Source organism: Sebastes fasciatus, chromosome 1, assembly GCF_043250625.1.
Source record: "Sebastes fasciatus isolate fSebFas1 chromosome 1, fSebFas1.pri, whole genome shotgun sequence".
NCBI classification, from domain to species: Eukaryota; Metazoa; Chordata; class Actinopteri; order Perciformes; family Sebastidae; genus Sebastes; species Sebastes fasciatus.
In genome coordinates, this window is record NC_133795.1 from 17,458,739 (window position 1) to 17,480,302 (window position 21,564).

General features: G+C 40.8%; 1 protein-coding gene across 1 annotated transcript in view; it reads right to left on the bottom strand.

Annotated features, from left to right (window-relative positions):
• The window catches only part of LOC141767021 (guanine nucleotide-binding protein G(i) subunit alpha-2-like), a 67,643-nt gene extending 46,079 nt beyond the window's left edge, over positions 1 to 21,564 (bottom strand). Inside the window, exon 1 of the mRNA XM_074634293.1 lies at positions 20,714 to 21,564. Within this exon, the coding sequence (XP_074490394.1) occupies positions 20,714 to 20,831 (118 nt within the window). The 5' untranslated portion in view covers positions 20,832 to 21,564. The remainder of the gene's footprint in view (positions 1 to 20,713) is intronic.

A 21,564-nucleotide genomic window follows, 5' to 3' on the forward strand; every position in this document is an offset into this window, starting at 1 on the left:
GACTTAACCCACCATTGAAATTTTTAAAGAATGGGGATCCATTTTAACAGATTTTGAGACAATGTGTGAATCTAAAAGCCTAACGCAGCCAAATCTGATATTTCTTTGCACGTGGATGCACAGAGAGTTGCAGGCCTAAATGTGTGCAGTGTTTCACAAAGGCAAAAGAAAAGAATAACAGGAAATCAACCTGCTGCAACTGGCAGCTTCTGTGGGCAGGTTTGAGTCAATGCATGGCCTTCTGCCTTTGGCTCAGCCTGCTTATAAGGGCAGATTCACAGAAGAGTGATCGATAAACTGATGACAAAGAAAGGCTCTGAGTCACAGCCTATACGCAGCATGTTAAGACTTCAAATTTAAATACTACAAATAGTACTTTAAAAGTATTTACTGCTGAAAACACTCAGCATCCAGCCTTCCACCAAAATCAGATCAATATCACAACATACGCCATAGGCTATTTCAGATATGCAGCCTATAGTATTAAATGTCTGGCTCTGCAGGCACTACAATTAAAGTGGTATGCGGTCATAACAAGCCGTGCTCCTTCTGCCCTGTTTTCAAACTCATCTCAGTACAGCTGTCTGCTCTCATCAACTTAACCGTGCTCCTTCTGCCCTGTTTTCAAACTCATCTCAGTACAGCTGTCTGCTCTCATCAACTTAACTAGCACGGCTCAGCCACCGACTGACAGCAAAACATGCATCACAGCAATCCAACACCTCAACACTTAGTTATCGCCTCTGCCCTCCCCTTGAGCTCCTTCCTTCTGAGTCCTGCCCATCATCCCCTTCATCATGTTCAGTTGGAAGACACCTAAATCTGTGACTTCCCTTCTCTTTTTGTTTTTAGTTTGTTCCACACACCGCAGCCTATTTGTCCTTTCCTCTGCATTTATATAAAGGGATCCTCTGTGAGTCTCCAGAGGCTGCCAAGAATAATGATTCAGGTCTCAAATCAGCACGCGACTGGGGAAAGCGGAGCCACTGCAGAGCCGAACACCGTCTCTCATCACGCTACTGGCTGACAGCTCTTTAAACTCTACCAGCTTGTAGTAATCTCACAATTAAAAAAGAAAAACACATCAATGAAGATATTTTCATGAAGTTCTGCCCACCATAATTTACAATGACTTGTGTTTTTATCACACACTGCTACAGTGCAGACAGATCTATTATTTGCTCTAATTTGACTGTGTCAGTGGGTTGTTAAAATAAATGACAGTTATCAGCCAGCTGTTAAAGAGGAAGTACAGCTTCACAAACCTGTGGACTGATTGTGGTGCACTTCAATGCTGTGTCCATTTTCACACCTGTTAAAGTCCCAATTAGAGAAAAAATACAGCTGTACCCAAGAAATGTAACAGCCAACTCAATCATGATATGAACTATAAACCAACACAAAAATCACAATTACCACCATAAGCCACCATGTTCTGAACAGACACATTACATTACAAACACAACATTACAAATTTGCATTTTGGAACATAAAACTGCAAACTTAAACTATGCAGTCTAAATGTGGGCTGTCCCTATCACTATGATATTCAGGGCACTTCCTGCATGCCTATGGCATTTTACACTGCATGAATTAGCCTAGCGGCGAGCGGACTTTAGTTAGTGAGATATAATTCGTCATAGTTCTTCTACTCTTATTTTGTTCAACATTAAATCACTGCATCTCCCGACAGAACAACATCACGGTTGAATTTCAGCCTACATGCAGGTTTTTTCACCTCAACATTGTTGAATCAGAGCAGCTGATATTGGTAGACACACATGTAATGCACTGGATTTATGTTTTGTTTTTGTAATGATTATGAACTGAGGTGTGTCACACAGATACTGGTATTGAAAAGATGCAGCTTTTTCTGTCGTAGACTGTTGTAATCTAATTTTTGATAAAAAAAAAAATCAAAAGTCAAATCGAATCGTAGATTTGATGAATCATGACTCCCTATCAATGGTTTTCAGTTACTGAACAAGGTACACATGCCCATCATTTATATTTGGCTTGTCTCGCCATGCACATTTTTCTACTGCTTCTTTTTTTGGTGATTGTACAAATGTACAGTAGTCCAGTTCAAACATCTTACTAACCACACACATATTGATCCCAGAAAGGAAATGGCGAGAGAAAAAAAAGGAAAATCCTCCCATTTTCCAACAGGTTAAGTCTGCCTTTAAATATAAACCTGACTGTGTCTGAGTCACAGCTTTTTGCATGGCTTCACTCCAGTGGAGCTCCAGCCATGCCTGCTCATTCTTGGTTTAACAGAAATAGTTAACAGTGACCCCCGGCCCCACCCTCTCTCTCTGTTCTCCTACTCAGTATTCCCCGGCTAAAAAGAGCCTCAGTGTGGGAGCGCACCGAACTGAGGCCCCACAGAAAACCACATAATTACAAATCACAATAAAGCCCTCAGTGATGTGTCCCTGCCAGAGGCTCAGCTGCACCCTGCTCCGCTCCAACTCCAGGCTTTTGCTCACAGCAACACGGCCCCCCCTTCCTTCACTATTTTCTTTCAGTTTGCTAACCCATGCCCTTCTTCCCTAACTCGCCCCTCTCTCGTTCTCTTGTCCCTGCTGTAAATCTTACTCTTCCCCCCCCCGTCCTCTTTGTCCATCTTTTTTTGTTTAAATCTGATGAAATTCAGCATGGGGGATCAATAAATCATCGTTAAAAAATACTCAGGACAACAGTTCAAACTGGTATTGTTTAAGATCATTTGAGGAGAACTGCACTGTTGGGCAGTTTAATTATGTGAAAGAGTAAGAACAGTTAAAAATACCAGGTAAATAAGCTATGAATGTACAGTTTCAGCAACACTAACAGGGCGTATGTTTATTTTCTGAGCGAGCACTGAACAGAAATGTGCTTTGGAAATTAGCTACGGATTTGGGCCAGAGCAATAAAACCCTAATGCAGTCTAATACAGAGCTAAATCTCCAGCTCTGAGCAAACAAAACTAAGCCAATCACTAAGCCATATTGAAGTGTAAGGGGCAAATCTCTACGTTGAGTAAAAAGATAATTATGGTTCAATTATTCCTGCAGGGCATCAGAGGTGGTCTGACATTAGGGTCACCTTAAAAGAGAGTAACTGGCTTAAAAATACTTGTTAATGTGAGAAGAAGGCAAGGGCAGAGTGACCATCGCTCCAAATGATGAAGTGTAACTGACTTCAAGGCACACAGAAACATCAATAAGGGAAGCTGCAGGGACACAGACAGGGAAACTACACAACTAAATATAATGTTGTTTCTGGAAGGGTTGCATATGTTTGTTGTTGGGCTCGACTGGATGTGGCAGCATCTAACTTTGCCCTCAGTTGAGTCCCCAGAGCTGCAATGGAAAAATAATAAAATGTGTAACTTTGGCACTGGGGTTGGGTGATTGGACAAATATATCGTCTATCAGCAATTGGCTGAATATTGCCGGTTGTTTTTTTTGCAATTTTTGTTATTTTATTTTGCTAATTTAATGCTCTGCCTCCGAAGAACGAGTCAGAGCTGCTGTTCAGCGGGAGGGGGCACACACACATGTGTGAATATATCGGCAAACGCCGGTGGTTAGGCTGACCAGCATGAAAAAAAACTATCATGTTTTGAACATTTTAAAAAACATGACAAAATTTTTTTTAAAAGTGACCAAGCACCGCCCACCAGCCAGAGCAAACTTTCTCATTTTACAGCTAAACGGTACACTACAAGATGTTTCTGAAAACATTTGAGGCGACAAATAGGCATTACAGTAACAGAATATTGATCCATATTTGATCAGCGCTGCCTAGTTTGACCGTTTGATCAGAGTTCGCGAGTGATTGACAGCTGCCTCCGTTGGATGAACAGCCAATAGGAACGCTCTCTCTCTGAAATGACCTGTGATTGGCCAAAGTCTCCCGTCACGGGCTGCATTTTTTTAAAGCCTGAAAACAGAGCCATGAGAACGTGCAGAAATGTAGTTTTCTCTCAGAACACTTCAATTACAATATGCTGAAAGGTTATTATGGAATTTTTGCCCAATGATGCCAAAAATATTTTGCCTACTGCAGGTTTAAGTGAGCAGACTTAGCAAATTTCCACCTCTGACAGGAAGAGAGCTACAGTACAGCCAAGGATCCAGACACCAGACACTGAAGTGGAGACAAAACACAATCCTTCCCTATGAACTCATAGAGGTAGACAAAGTGAGTTTATTTGACTATCATCTCTCTACTTCATGAAATCTTTCTACTTTCTCTTTCTCCTGTATGCTGTCAGTGTCCCGTATCATTATCTAGCCATTCTCTAACTACCGTAGCTACAGGTTTCGTCCAAAACGTTCAAAGGTCAAACATGGAAATAAAGGGTCATAAAAAGGGATTGGTTTGTGTGCTATCGTGATTTTTATGAACATGTGCTTCAGGCCATACCTAGCTTCAGAGTAATCTCAGATATTCCTGATTAGTCAGCCATTGTGATTGTTTACGTTTGCAGCTGGGAGAAGAGTGGCTCCGTCAAATTTCTCCCTCTGCAACATCGGGCACTCGCTCACTGATATCTCCTTGGCTGTTGTTGTTATTTTCCCTTTGTCACGAGTGTAATCACAGTGATTACACCGACATAAGCATCATTTGAACCAAAATGAACTCCCCTGTGTGTGGGAAGGAATTCTTAATAATGTGGATGAGACCATCTTATGCTCTACTTATTAGTTTTCCTAACCTCCGGCTCTCTGACATTCGACAACTGCGCTAGCAGTGGAAGGCACACAGCTCCTCCTCGAGCCATTGGCACAGTTGTTGCAATTTGAGTTATTTAAGTGGAAAGCGCTAAGCTAGAGTAATATCCAGCGTCGACATCAAAAGAGAATTAAGAAGGAATGATGTAAAAAGTGAGGATTGAGGGACACTTTGTCATTTTTAAAAAGGGATTTACAGCCTGAAGCATAATCTAATTTCTATAATCAAATTATTCAAATCCTCCTATGAAAATAGTCCAAGTGACTGCATGTTAGTATATCAGAAAAACCTTGTTTCAATTGGCATGTTAAGACAGTGTTTAACATTATTGGTGAGATCATTTCATGGAAACCAACCCTGTTTGAAAGGAACCAATAAACTAATTTCCCCATGGAATTTCCCACAGTTATGTTGTCCTTTACCTCAGAGTCATTGCTAATGTTAGAGCAACGTTAGAGCGATGTACGAGCAATGTTAGAGCAATGTTAGAGCAAAAATCACAGGCAAGCCAGGGTGGTACTTCGCCTTAGGATGAAGATGTTTTCACTATCAGTGCAATAAGGTGCTTTCCTTCCCCTATAAGCACACATACACACTAATGCAGTATACATGTGCACACCACAGGCCTGTACATAAACTTCTGTCTGTGTCCATAAAAAAGCTACAAGATGAGCAGTGGTTCTGGTCTCATGAGACTCCCCACCCCCCCTACACACACACACACACACACACACGGCAGCACAAAGTGAAAGCAGCTCCCAGGTTGCCAGCATGTCTGATTAAAGCCTTCCTGGAGGACATAATCCCTCGAGCCGAGTCAGCGTTTTTCTCCCCCATTCCCTTGAAGATGAAAACTCAGGTGATAAAAGCTTAACGCCTTTCCTAAACCCCTCGCCCCATCTCCAGCCCAAATTAGCCATTAATAGGTGGTGTTAGCTTGTGTGCGTGTGAGTGTGAGTGTGAGTGTTAGGTAGCATGTGTTGCAGTGGACAGAAATGCTCTTGACAATATTTTTCTGTGAGACCAAACATCATACAAGATTTCACATGAAACTCATATTCAGTTCACAGACCAGTTTATCAACATGTGACATTAGTTTTTCACTTATTTTTGTATGTTATTTGTTAAGTTTAGAGATGTTTCGATACCATTTTTTCCTCCCCAATATTGATTCCGATACCCAAACATGCGGTATTGGCCGATACTGAGTAACGATCCGATACCAGTGAGATAAAAAAAAATAATAGTTAATATTATTATTATTTAACATCTGTTTACAACTGACCATATATGGATGAAATATTATTACTATCTTTATTGTATGGCCTGGCTCAGGTTAAACACTTGACAAAACATGAACTAATACATACAGAGAATGAATGCAATAGCAATAGCAGACATGATACATCCATGGCGACAGCACAGTGAAGGTTACTATTTTAGAGCGGCAGAGAAGAATTGATTTCCGGATAAACAAGTTGATTTTTTTAATAAATGATGGTATTGCATCGGTGCACAGACTGTTGTACTCGCCGATACCGAATTTTTGGCAGTATCGGACGCAGTTACGATACTGGTGTTGGTATCGGAACAACTCTAGTTAAGTTATTATTATAGTACAACACAGCCGACTGCCCGCGGCTTATTTTACTTTTGGTTTCTTACTGACTTTTTTATAAACAACCATTTATACCACCTGCTTTAAATACACACACCAGGAACTGTTATATTTGTATTGTCTCCACATGCAGATTCTCTGTGGGGAGGAGAGACGGGGCAGCATTCTTTGACATGCAACACTAATAAATCAACTTTTCATCACGGAGGCACTTAAAGTGTCTCGTCTACGGAGACCATGATCTATGAGGCTATGCTATTAAGTAGTAAATGACTCCATTGTTATCATCTTTACCGCGGATGTTAATGGGTGCTTTTATTTTAAACTCTCCATCTACTAATCATATTTCCCTGGAACATTTTTTTGAACTGGTTTTAAGTTGAATACTAGTTCGTGCATTGGATTTGAGGGAATGTCAGCCTGCCATCCACATGCCAAATTATACACCACACGAAAAGCCCTCCACAACACGCACACACACATACACAAATTACAAGTGGCACAACCCAGCCTGCGTTGCCAAGGATATCGTTTTAAAGTTAGAGAGCTTGGTATGGGGTCTCACACACATTTCTCCATTGTGCCCTGCTGCTTTAAGAGTTGTTTTATTTGTTATGGGCTGGAAAACAAAACACACCAAAACATTTTTTATGGCTTTGCTGCATTCTTTCCAAAAAATCCCTCCTAGCTTGAGGGGTGTGTTCAGACAAATAACAATGGCGACTGAGTATTGTGTCTAAAAGATGAGTTATAACAGTCCCAAAGTATCACAGCTTCTTAAACTCCACTCAATGTGAGCAGACACGCCGTGCTATTGGCTAATTAAGGGGTGTGTACTGTAGAGCATGTGGCATTTTCACGATCTTATCTTTACTGTCAAGTCTGCCACTTGCATTGTGAAATTCACACATTGACACGTGAGTATTGTTAATACTGCTGTCATTCTCAGAGAACAAGTGGAGAGGGGGAAAGAAGGGCGGCTGATTTCATTTTGTTTTTTATAAGTACAGTGTTTTAAAATGCAAAAAAAAAGCTTTAAATCAGACTTGTTTAAGGGCTTCACTGTTGTGGGTTAAAGAGTCAGTGACAGACAGTGGAGCCTACAGTCTGAGGATCAGAACCAGCCAAACTGACACAGGATGGGTGTGCTGGTTTCCTCAACCAGCCGAACAAAAGGCACATCTACTTCTCTTTTACATGCAGCAAGCTGAAAGAGGAAGTGACAGATTTTGTGGGGTGGGAGCTGAAACAGGAAATGACATCAATTCCATCTGCAACACAGTTAACAACCAATGTTCAAAAATGGTAATAGAGAGACAGAAGAGAGAGATCTTAACATGACCGCAAAAGTGTCACGTGTCAAAGTGTTTTGAGTGATATCCGAAGCCTGATCTTTTTAACGGCATACTTTAGTTTGTGTTAAGTCCAACAAATCTTATTAACTTTTTATTTAAATAAATCGTCAGTAATATGAGGAAAGCAAATGATGAAAATGAGCTAAACGAGATGATTATGGTCTCAATTTCTTCTCCATGTGTGCTGTTCTTATATGACGACCGTGAAATGGCTTGTACCCACGGAGGATCATAATTAGTAGAACAGAAGGAAGCTCTGATTGCTTTTTGGAAGGTGAACGCAGTGTTTTTGATGTACTAAGTAATTTGTAATGAGGAAATACATTTCCTTCAAAATGCAAGTCTAATTTCTTTGGCATAAATCGATTTCACAGCACCGACTTGGGGCCATTTATATTGCTCAGTCCAATCAGCTGTAGGTGTAACTGGAGAAATAAGAAAAACAGATTCAGAGCGCTCCACAGTGCAACAACTGTCTGTTCGGGTGGTCTGAAGAGGGAATGAATGTGATAGAAGTTACGACTGCTTCTGATCAATACATTCATTATGAAAGGCTATAATGTGTAGTGATACTAAAGACACATACTATGAAGCTAAAAACAGTGTTAGAATAAACTTGTCACGCCTTTTCACAAACCCAAACCACATGGGCATGGCAACAGTATGGCTTCATCTCAGTGACCTAATAAATGTTTACTGTTAACCTCATGCTTCATTGAGATTTAAATAGAAATTATGTAAATCTTGTTTTGAATATACTGATCTTATTGAATGTTAGGGGTGGGACAAAAAAATTGATTGTGTCGTGATTTTTTGTTTTTTAAATCGATTTTTTAATGCCAGAATCAATATATTTGCTTCATTTGAGTCTATGTAGAGGTAGAAGGAAGTTACCCCTTTTATTGTTGCAGTCTGAGTAACGTAACATCATATCCGTTGTGTATCCGTCAACCATACCAAACCACAACTGGCCGCAATGAGGAAGTACAAAGCAGCGGAGGGTCCGCGTGGATACGACTTGAACCCTCACATATTAAATGCAAAGTGGTAAACACTACACATACAGGAAAGTATGGAAACACTTTGGGTTTCACACATTGCCAGGAAAAGAAGAGCTAGACATCATGGCTAAAGCTGCATGCAAACTCCGTCATGGACAGGAAACGTTATCGTATTGCGTTAATGTGCGGTCGAGCCGGCCGTCGCTCTCATCTCCGTGTTCAAATCGGCCGACGCTACAACTGTAGAGCACCCATATACTGACATTTATGTTAAATACATTCAAATGGCCCCGATGGAGCTGATCATGGATGTATAAAGAGAACCGAGCTGACGGGAGAGCTAGCGACGAACTTGGCGAAGTTAGCGTAAGTATACACATGTGATTACGTCCGGTTTTCAAAATAAGGTGTTAAAAGGGAACTGTATATACAAAATACATATCTGGAAATAAAATGTATTGGATTATATTCACCAGAAGTATAAAACATTACATGTCCCTTATAAATTAAAAAGAAAATACCACTATTTTGGGAGGGAAATATCCTTACTCTTTGATTTTTGGATTGCTGGAATTTTTTTTTATAAATAATGCCTGACAATGACTACATACATACTGAAAATCAAACATTTTTACTGTATTAAATATAGACATTTTCCAAAGCAAAAGTCCAGAGAAGTGTATGATTTAACTTTTTCCCATGGTCTAGTGTTAAAAAAAGTTAACAAAAATCGTAATAAATCGTAAAATCGAATCACAATTGTTGTAGGATCGCAATACTTAAAAATTGCGATACATATCGAATCGGCACCCAAGTATCGTGATAGTATCGAATTGGGAGATAGGTGCATCGTCCCAGCCCTATTGAATGTGTATTTTTTCAAGTCATAGTGACCTTAAAATCAAAATTCAGAGCAAAGTTTAGTTTAGGTTTGATAGAGAGAATATGAATGGATAATACACCACCAGCTACAGACAAAAAGCTCAGAGCAAAAGTTTTGAAAAGGAAAAAGTCTGGATCAGAGATTGCGATGAAGTTTATGGATTATACTGGTCCAGTTGTCAGACAGTGGAGAGCTGAGGACAGGCTGCAATAAATTGACCTCTCAATACAGTCTTCACAGTGAAGCAGCTGTCTCAACATGATCACCCTGAGCCCCATGGGGGAAAAAAACATACCCTCACCCAGTGTGACATCTCAACTATTCTCACCATCCATCACCTTCACATCGGCCCCTGCTGTTCAAGTTATGTTAGGCACCTCACTCGATGCACTTTGTCCACTCGGATGAACACCGACAGAGGACAGAAGCAGCACAGTGTGACAGATCAACTGAGGTCCCGGGTGAAACTAAATCGGATACTGGAAGACAAACTTTACAGAAGTGAAGAAGGGCAGCTGTAGGAAGAGATCACAAACAGTTCCTCTGTTTCCTGTGCCTCTGGGAGAGTGACACCTCCCCTTTCTTTTTGCAAGCTTCACTACATCACCATTTCACATCTTTGCAGCGGCACGCTGTCACTCGCTACAAAGAAAAACAGAGACCTGTTGACAACATTTTTCGAGATAAGAACTCTGATGTAGCTCGCCCTCTCCTCAGCTAGAAACTGTCTTCCTTTTCATCATCCACCTAGAACACTGATGAGCAGCTATACTAAAAAAGAGAGGAAGAAGGAGAGACTGAGGGGATCAAACCATGGCTGTACTGTGAACAAGCACAGCAGTGATATTTGTGGTTGAGTGAAGCCTCCCATCTGATCATACGGACATGCTCAATCTTCCACTTGGTTAAACATGAACTGTGGCCCACCCTCTGCTTCCATCCTTACTTATATTATCTCATGAGCTTTTCTTCTTGGATTTTGTCGCCAATTAATTTCACCCTCTCTTTCTTCTCTTTGAATCCGCCACCCTGGGGTAAAATGTACCAAAGAGTAGCAGCCTCCATTGAAAACTGGAGCGATTTTCTTTCTGTGGGTAACATTTTGACATTGGGCTGTTAAAGTGTACTTTAGCTGGTTTCAACATATATACAGGCACAAAGCTGAGAGTGCAGGCTGGCCCCCCGGGGGGAAGCCCAGGAGCACCAGACCTTCTAGTGCAATGACAGGATAACCCGCTGCGGATGGAGGGGAAGTGAAGTGAGCTCATTTCCTATAATGGCAAGAAGAAGGAAATGGATTGTGGGAGGGGTTGAGAGGGGATAATGGTTTGCTGTACGTGTGTTTAATGACATGGTCAGACAAAGAAAGCCCCCACCCCCAGTTCCCTACTCCCCAAGGGCACTTGGAAATGTAAGCAAAATAAAGAGAGGACCTTTGACATTTCTGGTGATGCTATGGGAGTGGAGGTCGTGAACTTGAGGAGTGAATTGTGCTTTTTCAGGACACTAGCAAAATAAGCAGCACTACAGGGAACACTGTATGGACTTTACAGAATTATGTCAATCAAGTTTGGGTTGAAACTGGAAAATAAAGGTTTTTCTGGCCCTGTGGCCAAATATGGAAGAAAAACAGAATACTCACTGATGTGCATGAGCGGGTCAGTTAATGCAAAATACATGACATTTTCTCTTACTGGGAAAAAAAATCAATACAAAAATCAATACAACATAGTATTGTGATATTTTGTGTGGCAATATTGTATTGATACATGGACGTCAAGTATCAATCTTATATTATATAAACTATTTATCTCTTAATCTTATTTTAACAACCCAGCCACTTGCGATATCCAAGTTCTATATTCTGTCTTTCAGGGGTCTTTGTAGCGGGCTCGGTCTTAAAGCTAGAGTGAAGATACTGGTATCATATGAAACTAGAAAACCTAAGGAAGGAATCCACTGGTACCAACCATGTCATGTTAGCTTGTCGGGAAGAACGCTAAATAACGCTCCAAATTTAAGCTGAATTTTGGCGAGGAAAATCTGTCCATTTTCAAAGGGGTCCCTTGACCTCTGACCTCAAGATATGTGAATGAAACTCTGAGATGAACAGAGTGAAGACTGTATCTTATCAGATAAAACAGATGTTGACAAACTGCATAATTTGCAGGTAATAAATCGCAATATATCTTATCAATCGGCCCCATTGTCACCGATATCCGATCTAGCTGTTTGAGTCACTTTAATGACGGTCAAAGTATCGGAGTCTGTGCGTAAACGTGACTGACACAACGTGAGGTCGTATTTATTTTTAAACATGACGTAATTTTGGATGCAAAATACACTTGGTGTGCAAAGGCCTTTACTCTGGATATTCTACAGATCTCATCTCCTCACCACGCTTGTCGACATTCAACGGTTTTCATAATATTTTGATCTTAGTTATAAAATTACTGCTATTGAAAAGTGAGGTGTTCCAGTTGTCCAAAGTAACCAGACCTGACAAATGAACTAATGTTTCAGTACTTTGAGCTGCAAAGAGGAAATGCCATTCACATTCAGTGTACTGGGCTGGCTCTAAACGTCTCAGTGGAGAAGATCTGAAAAACTCTGCAGCTTACTTAAGCCACATTATATCTGCATGGCTGGATACCCTTATGATTAACTGGAAACTTTTTTGTGCAATTTGGTTGAGCTGACCCTTTAAAAAAAGGGATAACTCATTTATGCATTCTGTATCTCAGGCTATATCCTTCTGTATCTCACTAAGAGAGCTTTGCATTTTGCAACAGTTCCTGTGTCTGTGCAGGGAGGGATGTCTGCAGGCCGACACGCTGCAGTTTCTACTTCCCCCTCCTACACACTATCGGAGGTAAAGGGCGTCCACAGAGAATTAAAGGCTTGTGATCTGGTCCTGTGTCAAACATCTTCACGCCCTGTGGTGACCAGAACCAAGGTGAATCCTGAGGGCTGCACTCAAAAAGAGAGTAACTACCCACACACGCACGCACAAAAGAGGCCACACTGACTTTCCTCACTAAAATATTCAAACAGCAGGATTAATGTAGGTATAAAGTAAAGATATGAGCTGTGTGCAGAGGTAAGATTTGAGGCAGTGGTGGAGGATTTTCTAAGCTATCAGTATTTCCCGAGCAGAGAGGATAGTGCAGCTTTGTCCCCTGTGGACTCGCTCTGAGACACACAGTCTGCAGGAGCAGGCTTTATCTTAGGAGCTCTCCCTGTAATTGCAGGATATTCTGCCCTTTCACATACACACTCACAGATCCGCTATCCAGTGCGTCACACGGATAATTGGGCAGAACTGTGGTGCAGACTGTTGAGTAAACACGGTCAAGAAGTCACCAAAAAAAAACATAGGGCAGCAGCTCGTTTGATAAACCTCACAGAATTGGCACATTTCTGCCGATAGTGCTCGTCGTAAATATCAGTTTACAATGTAGCCGCTAAGTAGCTGATGTTCAGATGAGATTTCTTGGGGAGCTGTGAAAGTGGGCTCTGCTGCCAGAGACGTAGAGCTGTTTATACCTGAGGAACAGGTCAGTCTGACTCGGTTTCTCCAGCAGAGAAAGCCAGGTCTCTATAATCAGCCAACTGTAATTACACCCACTAAAAGTCAGACACTGACTTTAATAAGAGGGAGGAACTCGGTGTCTATGCAGCGCTGACCACATGGGCTGACCAGCAGCAGGACATGTCACCTTGTGTTGTCATCAAACATGACTATCTACAGTAAACAGGTGACTGTGCTGGGGGCTTAACTTTTGGCTACAATGTGCTGCCTGCTTGATGTTTTTGTACAAATACTGCAACCTCATTTAAAAGGTTTAACTCCTGATCACATCCCTTGAACATGGAGAGGAAATGGAGAAGGAGATGGGTCTGACAGGGGCAGCTTTCCAGAGTTTTGCAGACCAGTCAAACACCTCTAATCACCAACTGGCAAAGAGATAATAAGGGGATCAGATCAGAGAGAGGTCTGCCTGAGCTCCCTGCCTCTCTAACCATACTACCACAGTAGCTATAGCTCAGGTTTCCCAGCTCGGCTCTGCTCAGATTGATGGCTTTCGCAAATGGTAGCAGTGGCTGGGCTAGTCGATAGAGGCCCTCTCTCTCTCTGATCAATACTGTGTCTGCAGCACTGAGCTTTGGGAAAGTTACCTAATCAAAGCGTTTAAGAGAAATTAAGGTAACTGTTTGTTCTACTGGAAACCGCAGGAGGAAACGGCCTTTGAAGATGTGTGACAACATAATAAAATTAGATGAGCTAAAATGTCACCCTGAAGTGTCTGGCTGTGTCCTTTCATTGTAACAAGGACATAAAACACAATAATAGAAAAAATGAGTTCTCAAAGGGACAAACTGTAGTCACTTAGTGATTAGTGGTATGAGTATGTTTAAGCTCATTCTATCTATTTTTAAAGATACAATAACAGTAAAGGGATTTCCATCTTCTTAAATGTACCTCTGTCAAATGACAAATGTTCAAAAGGAGTTGTTGTGAATTAGATTACTGTCTGAGCCTTTAAAAGACCATTACTGAAAAGATAACCAAAATTATTTTCATACCAGAAGTTTATCTGATGGCCACTGTGATCAAACCTCGGTCCAGGTGACGTGACACGATCTGCAAGACGAGATAAACGCTTCCAGGAAAATCCGTCTGTGACAGGAATGGGCAGGCTCTAATTACACAATTTTGGTTTAGCTGTCATACTAATCAGTCTGGGATGAAATATATTATTAAAATCTAAGAAAAATTGAAACAAAAAATGGTTGCAACTCCTAATATTAAAGCAGCAGGGGGTAGAATTGGAGCAAATATGATTAAGTACACTTTCTCATTTTACAGCTAAACAGTACACTACAAGATGATTCTGAAAACATTTGAGGCTTGAAAAAGGCATTACAGTAACAGAATATTGATTCATATTTGATCAGCGCTGCCTAGTTTGACTGTTTGATCAGAGTTCGCGAGTGATTGACAGCTGCCTCCCTTGAATCAACAGCCAATAGGAAAAGTCTCTTGCTGAAATGACCTGTGATTGGTCAAAGTCTCCCGTTATGGGCTAGATTTTTTAAAGCCTGAAAACAGAGCTATGAGGAGGTGCAGAAGTCAAGTTCTCTCTCAGCGCACTTGAATTACAATATGCTGAAAGGTTATTATGGAATTTTTGCCCAGTGATGCCAAAAATATACTGCCTACTGCCACTTTAAGTATTGGCAGTGCTGCACTGCAATGTTGCTGCGGTCAGCAATAGACCATACAATAAGGATCTTTCACAACTTTCACTTTGACACAATGTAACAATATACAGTATACATTTAAGTTGTATTTGGGGCTATGCATTCCTGTTGATATTTCCTTTAAAATATGTGCATTATTTTTGAGAAGGCTCATGCAACATACTGTATTAATGGAGAGGGTACTGGTAGTGTGTATATGGGTTAAATAATGCAGTAAGAGACAGAAAAGCAGCAGTTCTTACTATAACAGATACCTCATGCTGCGGTTATGAACAGCATACAGTATAACTTCCTTTTATAATTTCCCAGATCCAATCAGCTGGTGTTTAAAACTGGTAGTTATGCCACAGCTCCATTTGCAAACTCCTTCTGATCTTTCTGGGGTCTGTATGGCATTTACTTCATGATTTTCACAGCAGGTCTTCTGTGTTTTCCAGCCAAGAAAACATTGAGTATCATAATATCCACTATCTAAGTACCTGATTTTTCGTAGGAGCTCACATCATCCAATAACTGCTTCCCTGGGAGTCCATTTCCCTGCTACATCCTGAACAAAAAGCTTTAGCAAAGTATGCAGATTAATGAGCGAGCATCCTCACGCACACTGCAGAGAGACAGGATTTAAAAGAGGAAGAGGATGCGACTGGTTTCATATCACGTGCTTTTTCTTTTGTCTGCGGTTAAAAGAACTCAATATTGGTTCATCATAATGAGTGACCACATGTCAAAACACTCAAGGTGACCTGTGTGAGAGTTACACAAGCTTCTCTTTACATCCACACACACACACACACACAGACAATATATTCTTAGCCTGAAAACACTAACGGAACAATTCCCATCCCGTGGCGTGAGCAATGTAATGTGGCTGCCGCCTTCATTTTAGGTTAACCATTTGATGCTTTGATCATGAATAAAACCAGCTGCGGGCTAAAACAGTATGTCAGCCTTACATTGTTCCATGTGGCAGCCTTACTGCAGTGACCACGAGGGGCTGTGTAACAGAATCCAACACTGAAGCAACAACCAAGTCATAAAACCGAGTATATAATATGTACTGCAGCAGTGCATGCCTTGTATATCATGTCATAAGAACAACACGTCCACTATCCTCGATGGAAATGAAAAACAGTGCTGCCATATCAGTTGTTTTTAAGACTTAAAAATAGACCGAGTTGGTTCCTCCTCTAAGAACATGATCAGCATTTTTGTTTCACCGCAGCACAGCCTGATTAAACTGCCTTTATTTTCATTCATTTATCACCTCTACCCTGTCAAGCTGACAGCTGTGAGGGGGAGAAAAGGGAGTATTCACACATGTGCTGCACGCTTCTTTAATGTGCTCACATATTGAAGATGTTTTTAGTGCAATGTCTTTATGTGCCCACAGGCAGCATGCATGCATTCAGCTTGCCAGCGTATTTACATAACAGCACTGCCTATCAAGCCTCTGAGCCAATGTGTTTATGTACAATCAACACAGAAGTGTGTGTGTGTGTGTGTGTGTGTGTGTGTGTGTGTGTGTGTGTGTGTGTGTGTGTGTGTGTGTGTGTGTGTGTGCGTGTGTGTGTGTTAGCGCTGAATCATGCAGAGATATTTCCTACTACTAGGCTGCTGTTCTCACAGTTTAAGCAGAGAGCACGCCGCCAAAAGGGAACTTTTCATTTGTGCTGAGCTGAAGAGAAAAAAAAAGGTTAGTAAGCCAAAGAATTGAGAAAATCAACTAAAGTGAGCAGAGATTTTTTTGTTGTGGACGGGGAGGAGATTAAATGTCAATCAAAGAGCAGAATCAGCAGGGAAGCCTGTGAATGAGTGCTTCCTGTTAATGAAAGCTTAAGCCTCGACGGTATATGAATTCCTCCCTGCTACATTAACTAATGACTTTCTCTGGGGGACAACTAGCAAGACAAAAACTATCTAACACACTTGGTAAGACATTAGAGAAAAGTATAGTAACAATGGAAATTCCTAATTGCATTTGTTTGTTTACACCAAAATACAATGTGTGGACATTTTGATAAAGCTTTTTTGTGGTTAGACTTCCTCTGCTTGTTGAAGAAAAGCAGCGATTCAGAGTTGATTCAAAAAGAGATCCGTCATTTCAGTAGAAACGAGGCATCCTTCAACCTAAACCCCCTCACCTCATCTCTAGAGTCTTTGCTTTAGGAGGGATATGGGATTGCAATTACAGACTGCTTACTGGTGTGGCCATGTAGGAAGGCTTTTCTCAGCTGTTCCAACAGATAGCATGGCAGCAGATGGGAGTGCTGAAGAGCATGCCTGGAGGCGTGATGTAGCACCTCTGGAAGGATGTCACACCTCTCTCACACATACTGCTACTCAATAGATAGATCACGATTTCAGCTACAAACGGCAACAAAGCATCCATTATTCAACGGATTACATCTTCCGAGAAAGAATAATGCAATTAAATTGAAAGCCTGTCTTTAACTTCAGTCTACTAGCAGGACTGTACAAAAAGAAAAACATGTGGACACTAACGGAGCACAAAATCATCCGAATGAATTTTGAATAGAGGTCAACCTATAGTGGATTTTTAAAGGCCGATATAATAACAATAGTTTGGAGCAGGATAAAGCAGATTAAATGGTCGATATCTTTTGCTTCTGCAGCAACCTAGTCGGCTACTTTTGCATACGCCATTTTTAATAAACCAGTTTTTTGTCACTCCGAATTTGATCATTTATAAGAGAATATCCTTAAGTGTGATATGATGGATTACATCATTGGAAAATGTTCTATTTATTTGCAATAGGTGATACTGTTTTGTGGCTTACAGTAGGACTGGCCAGTTTTACTTCGGTTGCACGTCTCGTACATTGTTAAATGCCACTCTTGCAAATCATTAATGTTCGTGCACATTCCTGGGGTAAGGTGCGATTTCATTTCATGAATGGATAGTTACGTGGCTGGATTATTTGGAAGCTTGTTATTATTTGGAAGATTATCTGGATTATCTATATTCAAAAGATAACTTTTTTTCTCCCCCTCTACCTGGACTTTGTGAATGGAACCTCAATGCAAAACGGTGATGTACACCCCCGCATGACTGGTGGCTGCTGTGCAGCTATCGGCCACTATCAGAGCCCAGTTCCCCCCGATAACAATAGTTTGTAAAACATCCTATTGGCGCAGATTAATCAGCCAAACCGAGTAATCGGTCTACCTGTAATCTTGAAGTATTAACTGCATTTACCTTTCAGATAACTGAAATTTAAATTTCACATTTAAGAGACTAGAAAATACTCTTCAAGAAATTGTAGGTTTGTATCCCGATGCAGCCTTTTGCATGCTGTTACATGTTTTCTTCTTCTTTTTTTTCAAAAACGCACAAGTGAAGGGAAAAGTCTTGCATGACTTGAGTCTTTACGCACAGATTCCCAACACTCAGTTCAGATTCAGACCTCTCCTTTAATTCCTCTCAACCCCCACACACACACTGCGCCGGATGGTAATTACTGATATGAGACCTGCTGTACAGAGCAGAGTATGTAATTAGCCTTCTAACCAGGGGCACAACTTAACAACCAGCCGTCTCTTCAAAGACCCAGGAGAGAAAAACACAGTATGTGTTCCCCATCACTTTAAGCAGAATTTCCTGTTTTTCTGTCAAGAAAGAGGATGACAAATCAATTTTGTGATTCTGTGATCCCCAATCTGTTACAAAATGCACGGGTTAACTAAATACTTTGGATATATACAAGTTATAGAAAAGGAAAGAGAGTGTGTTTGAGAGTGGTGCAAAATAAAAAATAATAATATTTCAATTATATTCCAAGTTGCCTCAGATTTCTCTGCTCCCAGGATCAATACCAGTTTAAACCTGAGCATATGTTCGGCGAGGTGTTTTCAATAAAATCACGGTCCATTCTAACAAAATGACTCCCTTTAAATTGCATTGATTCCCTTGAGGCAATAACTGGAGTAACTTCTGGAGTGTGAATCAATAGGCATGAAATAAAATGCATCACTGATGCAGGAATTTACTGATTTAGTCCGTTAAAAAAAGCAGGTAGAAAATGGTATAGGACAATCTAAAATGGATAAGCATGAGGGAAGTAAAATAAGGTGTCTGCATGGCTTCAATATTAAAGGACATGCTAGACAATAGCAATGTAAGTAGCATTCAGAAAGTTAAAGAGGACCTATCATGCTTATTTTCAGGTGAATACTTGCATTTTGGGTATCTACTAGAACATGTTAACATGCTTTAATATTTAAAAAAAATATATATATATTTTTCTCGAAAAAGCCCAGTCTGCTCTGATTGGTTAGCTGGTACACTTTGTTGTGATTGGTCAACCGAATCAAACACTTCGGACTCCTCTCCATCTCCGCTCTAACTAGCTTTGTTTGACGGCGTGCCAAACTAGATGCTAGGCAGGTATTATGCAAATGTGTTACTTGGTGACATCACCACATTACAGAAGAAAAGGCAGGACTTCAAGCAAGGTGTTTCAGGCAGTTCAGGAGCAGAGTAACTCCCTTTTGTATGGATTTTGTAACTTTGCAGACCTTTTACATGCACAAAAACTATATAACACACAAAAGGAAAGGGTAAAAAGCATAATGAGTTCTCTTTAAAGGAATCTGGGAGACGTTTTATATCCTGGGAAAGTCCCACTTTCTCTTTGCTACCAAGCAGCAGTACTTTCAATCAGCTGTTCTGTTTATATATTAAGTGTGTGAGCTTTAGCCAGTGCTGGGAACAGTCAGGGCTGTTCACCCTCTGTCCAAACAGCAGCCCACTCATTATCAACCAAACCCCGCCATGTCTGACCCCTTCAGTTCAAGCCCTGGTGGGAGGAAACCACAAAAAAAATAAGACTATATTTCTGACTGCCCTGTCACAAGAAATCAGACGCTCTGCTCTGATCTTATCTCTCAACTTAACATCCAGGGTTTAGCATTTAAACACCAAGGATGGGACAACAAGTGCTGTTTCAACTCCAAAACTTCTCAAACATTTTCAATAAAGCATGAAGGCAAAATGCAACAGGACATGCATATTTTTTACCATGTGAACTCAGGTCAAGTTCACAGGACTGCACTAACACAAACTGAATTTTTGGTGGCATCACTGCTGTCTGTTCAGGAGGTGGGTGAACTCAAACAACTGATCTGGTGTAGGCTAGCAAAAACACTTAATTTTAAAGGTCCCATATTATGCTAATTTTCAGGTTCATACTTGTATTTTGTGTTTCTACTAGAACATGTTTACATACTTTAATGTTTAAAAAAACTTTTATTTTCCTCATACTGTCTATCTGAATATACCTGTATTCATCCTCTGTCTGAAACGCTCCGTTTTAGTACATTTCAATGGAATTGCAACAAAATTGCGTTACTAGACAACAGCTTGGATCCATGTGTACTTCCTGTCAGCTGATGTCATTTACATACACTGCAACAGGAAATAAACTGGGACACATTTAGAATGTTTACGTTTAAAACTTTGAAATGGTCTAAATATTGTATATTTGTGACATCACGAATGGACAGAAATCCTGACAGCTTGTTTCAAATGCAGGGTTTCTGAATACGGGCTGTGTGTATTTCCCTGTGGATTGAGTGTTTCGATACTTTCACAGTATTTATATAGAACTTAAGCCTGCTTTATAATGAAAAAAACGAAAATCTCACTTTTTTATAATATGGGACCTTTAAGGACCAAAAACTGGTTCTATTAATAGCCAAGGCTAAAAATATAACTTGGGACTTTTTTATGCTCCTTGTGTCATATTTATACAGAAGTGTTTCACTCTGTTGCACAATTCGTCTGTAACAGTGTGCGACTTTTGTTGTATAAGTGTCAGTGTGTTGTGACAGAGCTATCTATACTCACCCAGCAGCAGCAGTTTCACTTCTCTGGCCGCCTTCTCTCCATCTTCTCTCAGGTTTTTATCAATCATTTTAGACCTCTCGGCCGCGGCTTTATCTTCCTGACTGACTGTACACCCCATGGTTCCTAGTGCACGCTTCAGGACTGCTGCTTAGTGGGGGGGAAATATCACCTGGGAAAAATATATATATTAAAGTCCGAAAAAACCCTTATTTAAAAAAACAAGGGTTGAAGTTGAGAACTTCCCTTTTTTTGTCCTGATGATGAGTGACAACAAAAAACGTGACGTGAGTCCGTTCATCCGCGAGAGGCAACGGAAATCATAGAACTCTCCTCTCGTTGCGATGGGAACGACTGGATTTATAACGGTTGTTTGAAAAATCCCCCAAAACGCCCGTTTGGTTTGTTGCAGTCAGTTGGTCAGCATTGGTGGTTGCTTCTTCTTATGAGAGTGGAGAAGTTGCCAAAAACAAAGCTTGAGCAACTTTTTGTGAACTGACTTTTAGCTAAGTCGGTAGTTCCTACAGCAGACCATGAGAGCAGGTTAAAACACACGAAAACGGCCCACGAAGTTCGGCACAAAAAAGTATTCCAGCTGTTGAAAAACCGAGCTCACAGATTCCTGTTGCCAAGTGAGGATACCGGAGGATATTTCTGTTTTGCTGCTTTATGTATATATATTTTCTCTTGTTGTTTTTAATTCCTATTGCCGTTACGCATTCTTTCCCCGCGTTGAGATTTATCACGTTTTGAAGCCACACCCGTAGCCGCCGTGAAGTTCCCCTCCGCCCGATAAACACAGTGAGACAGCGCCGTCACCTCCCAGCTCAACAGCAGCAGCAGCAGCAGCAGGG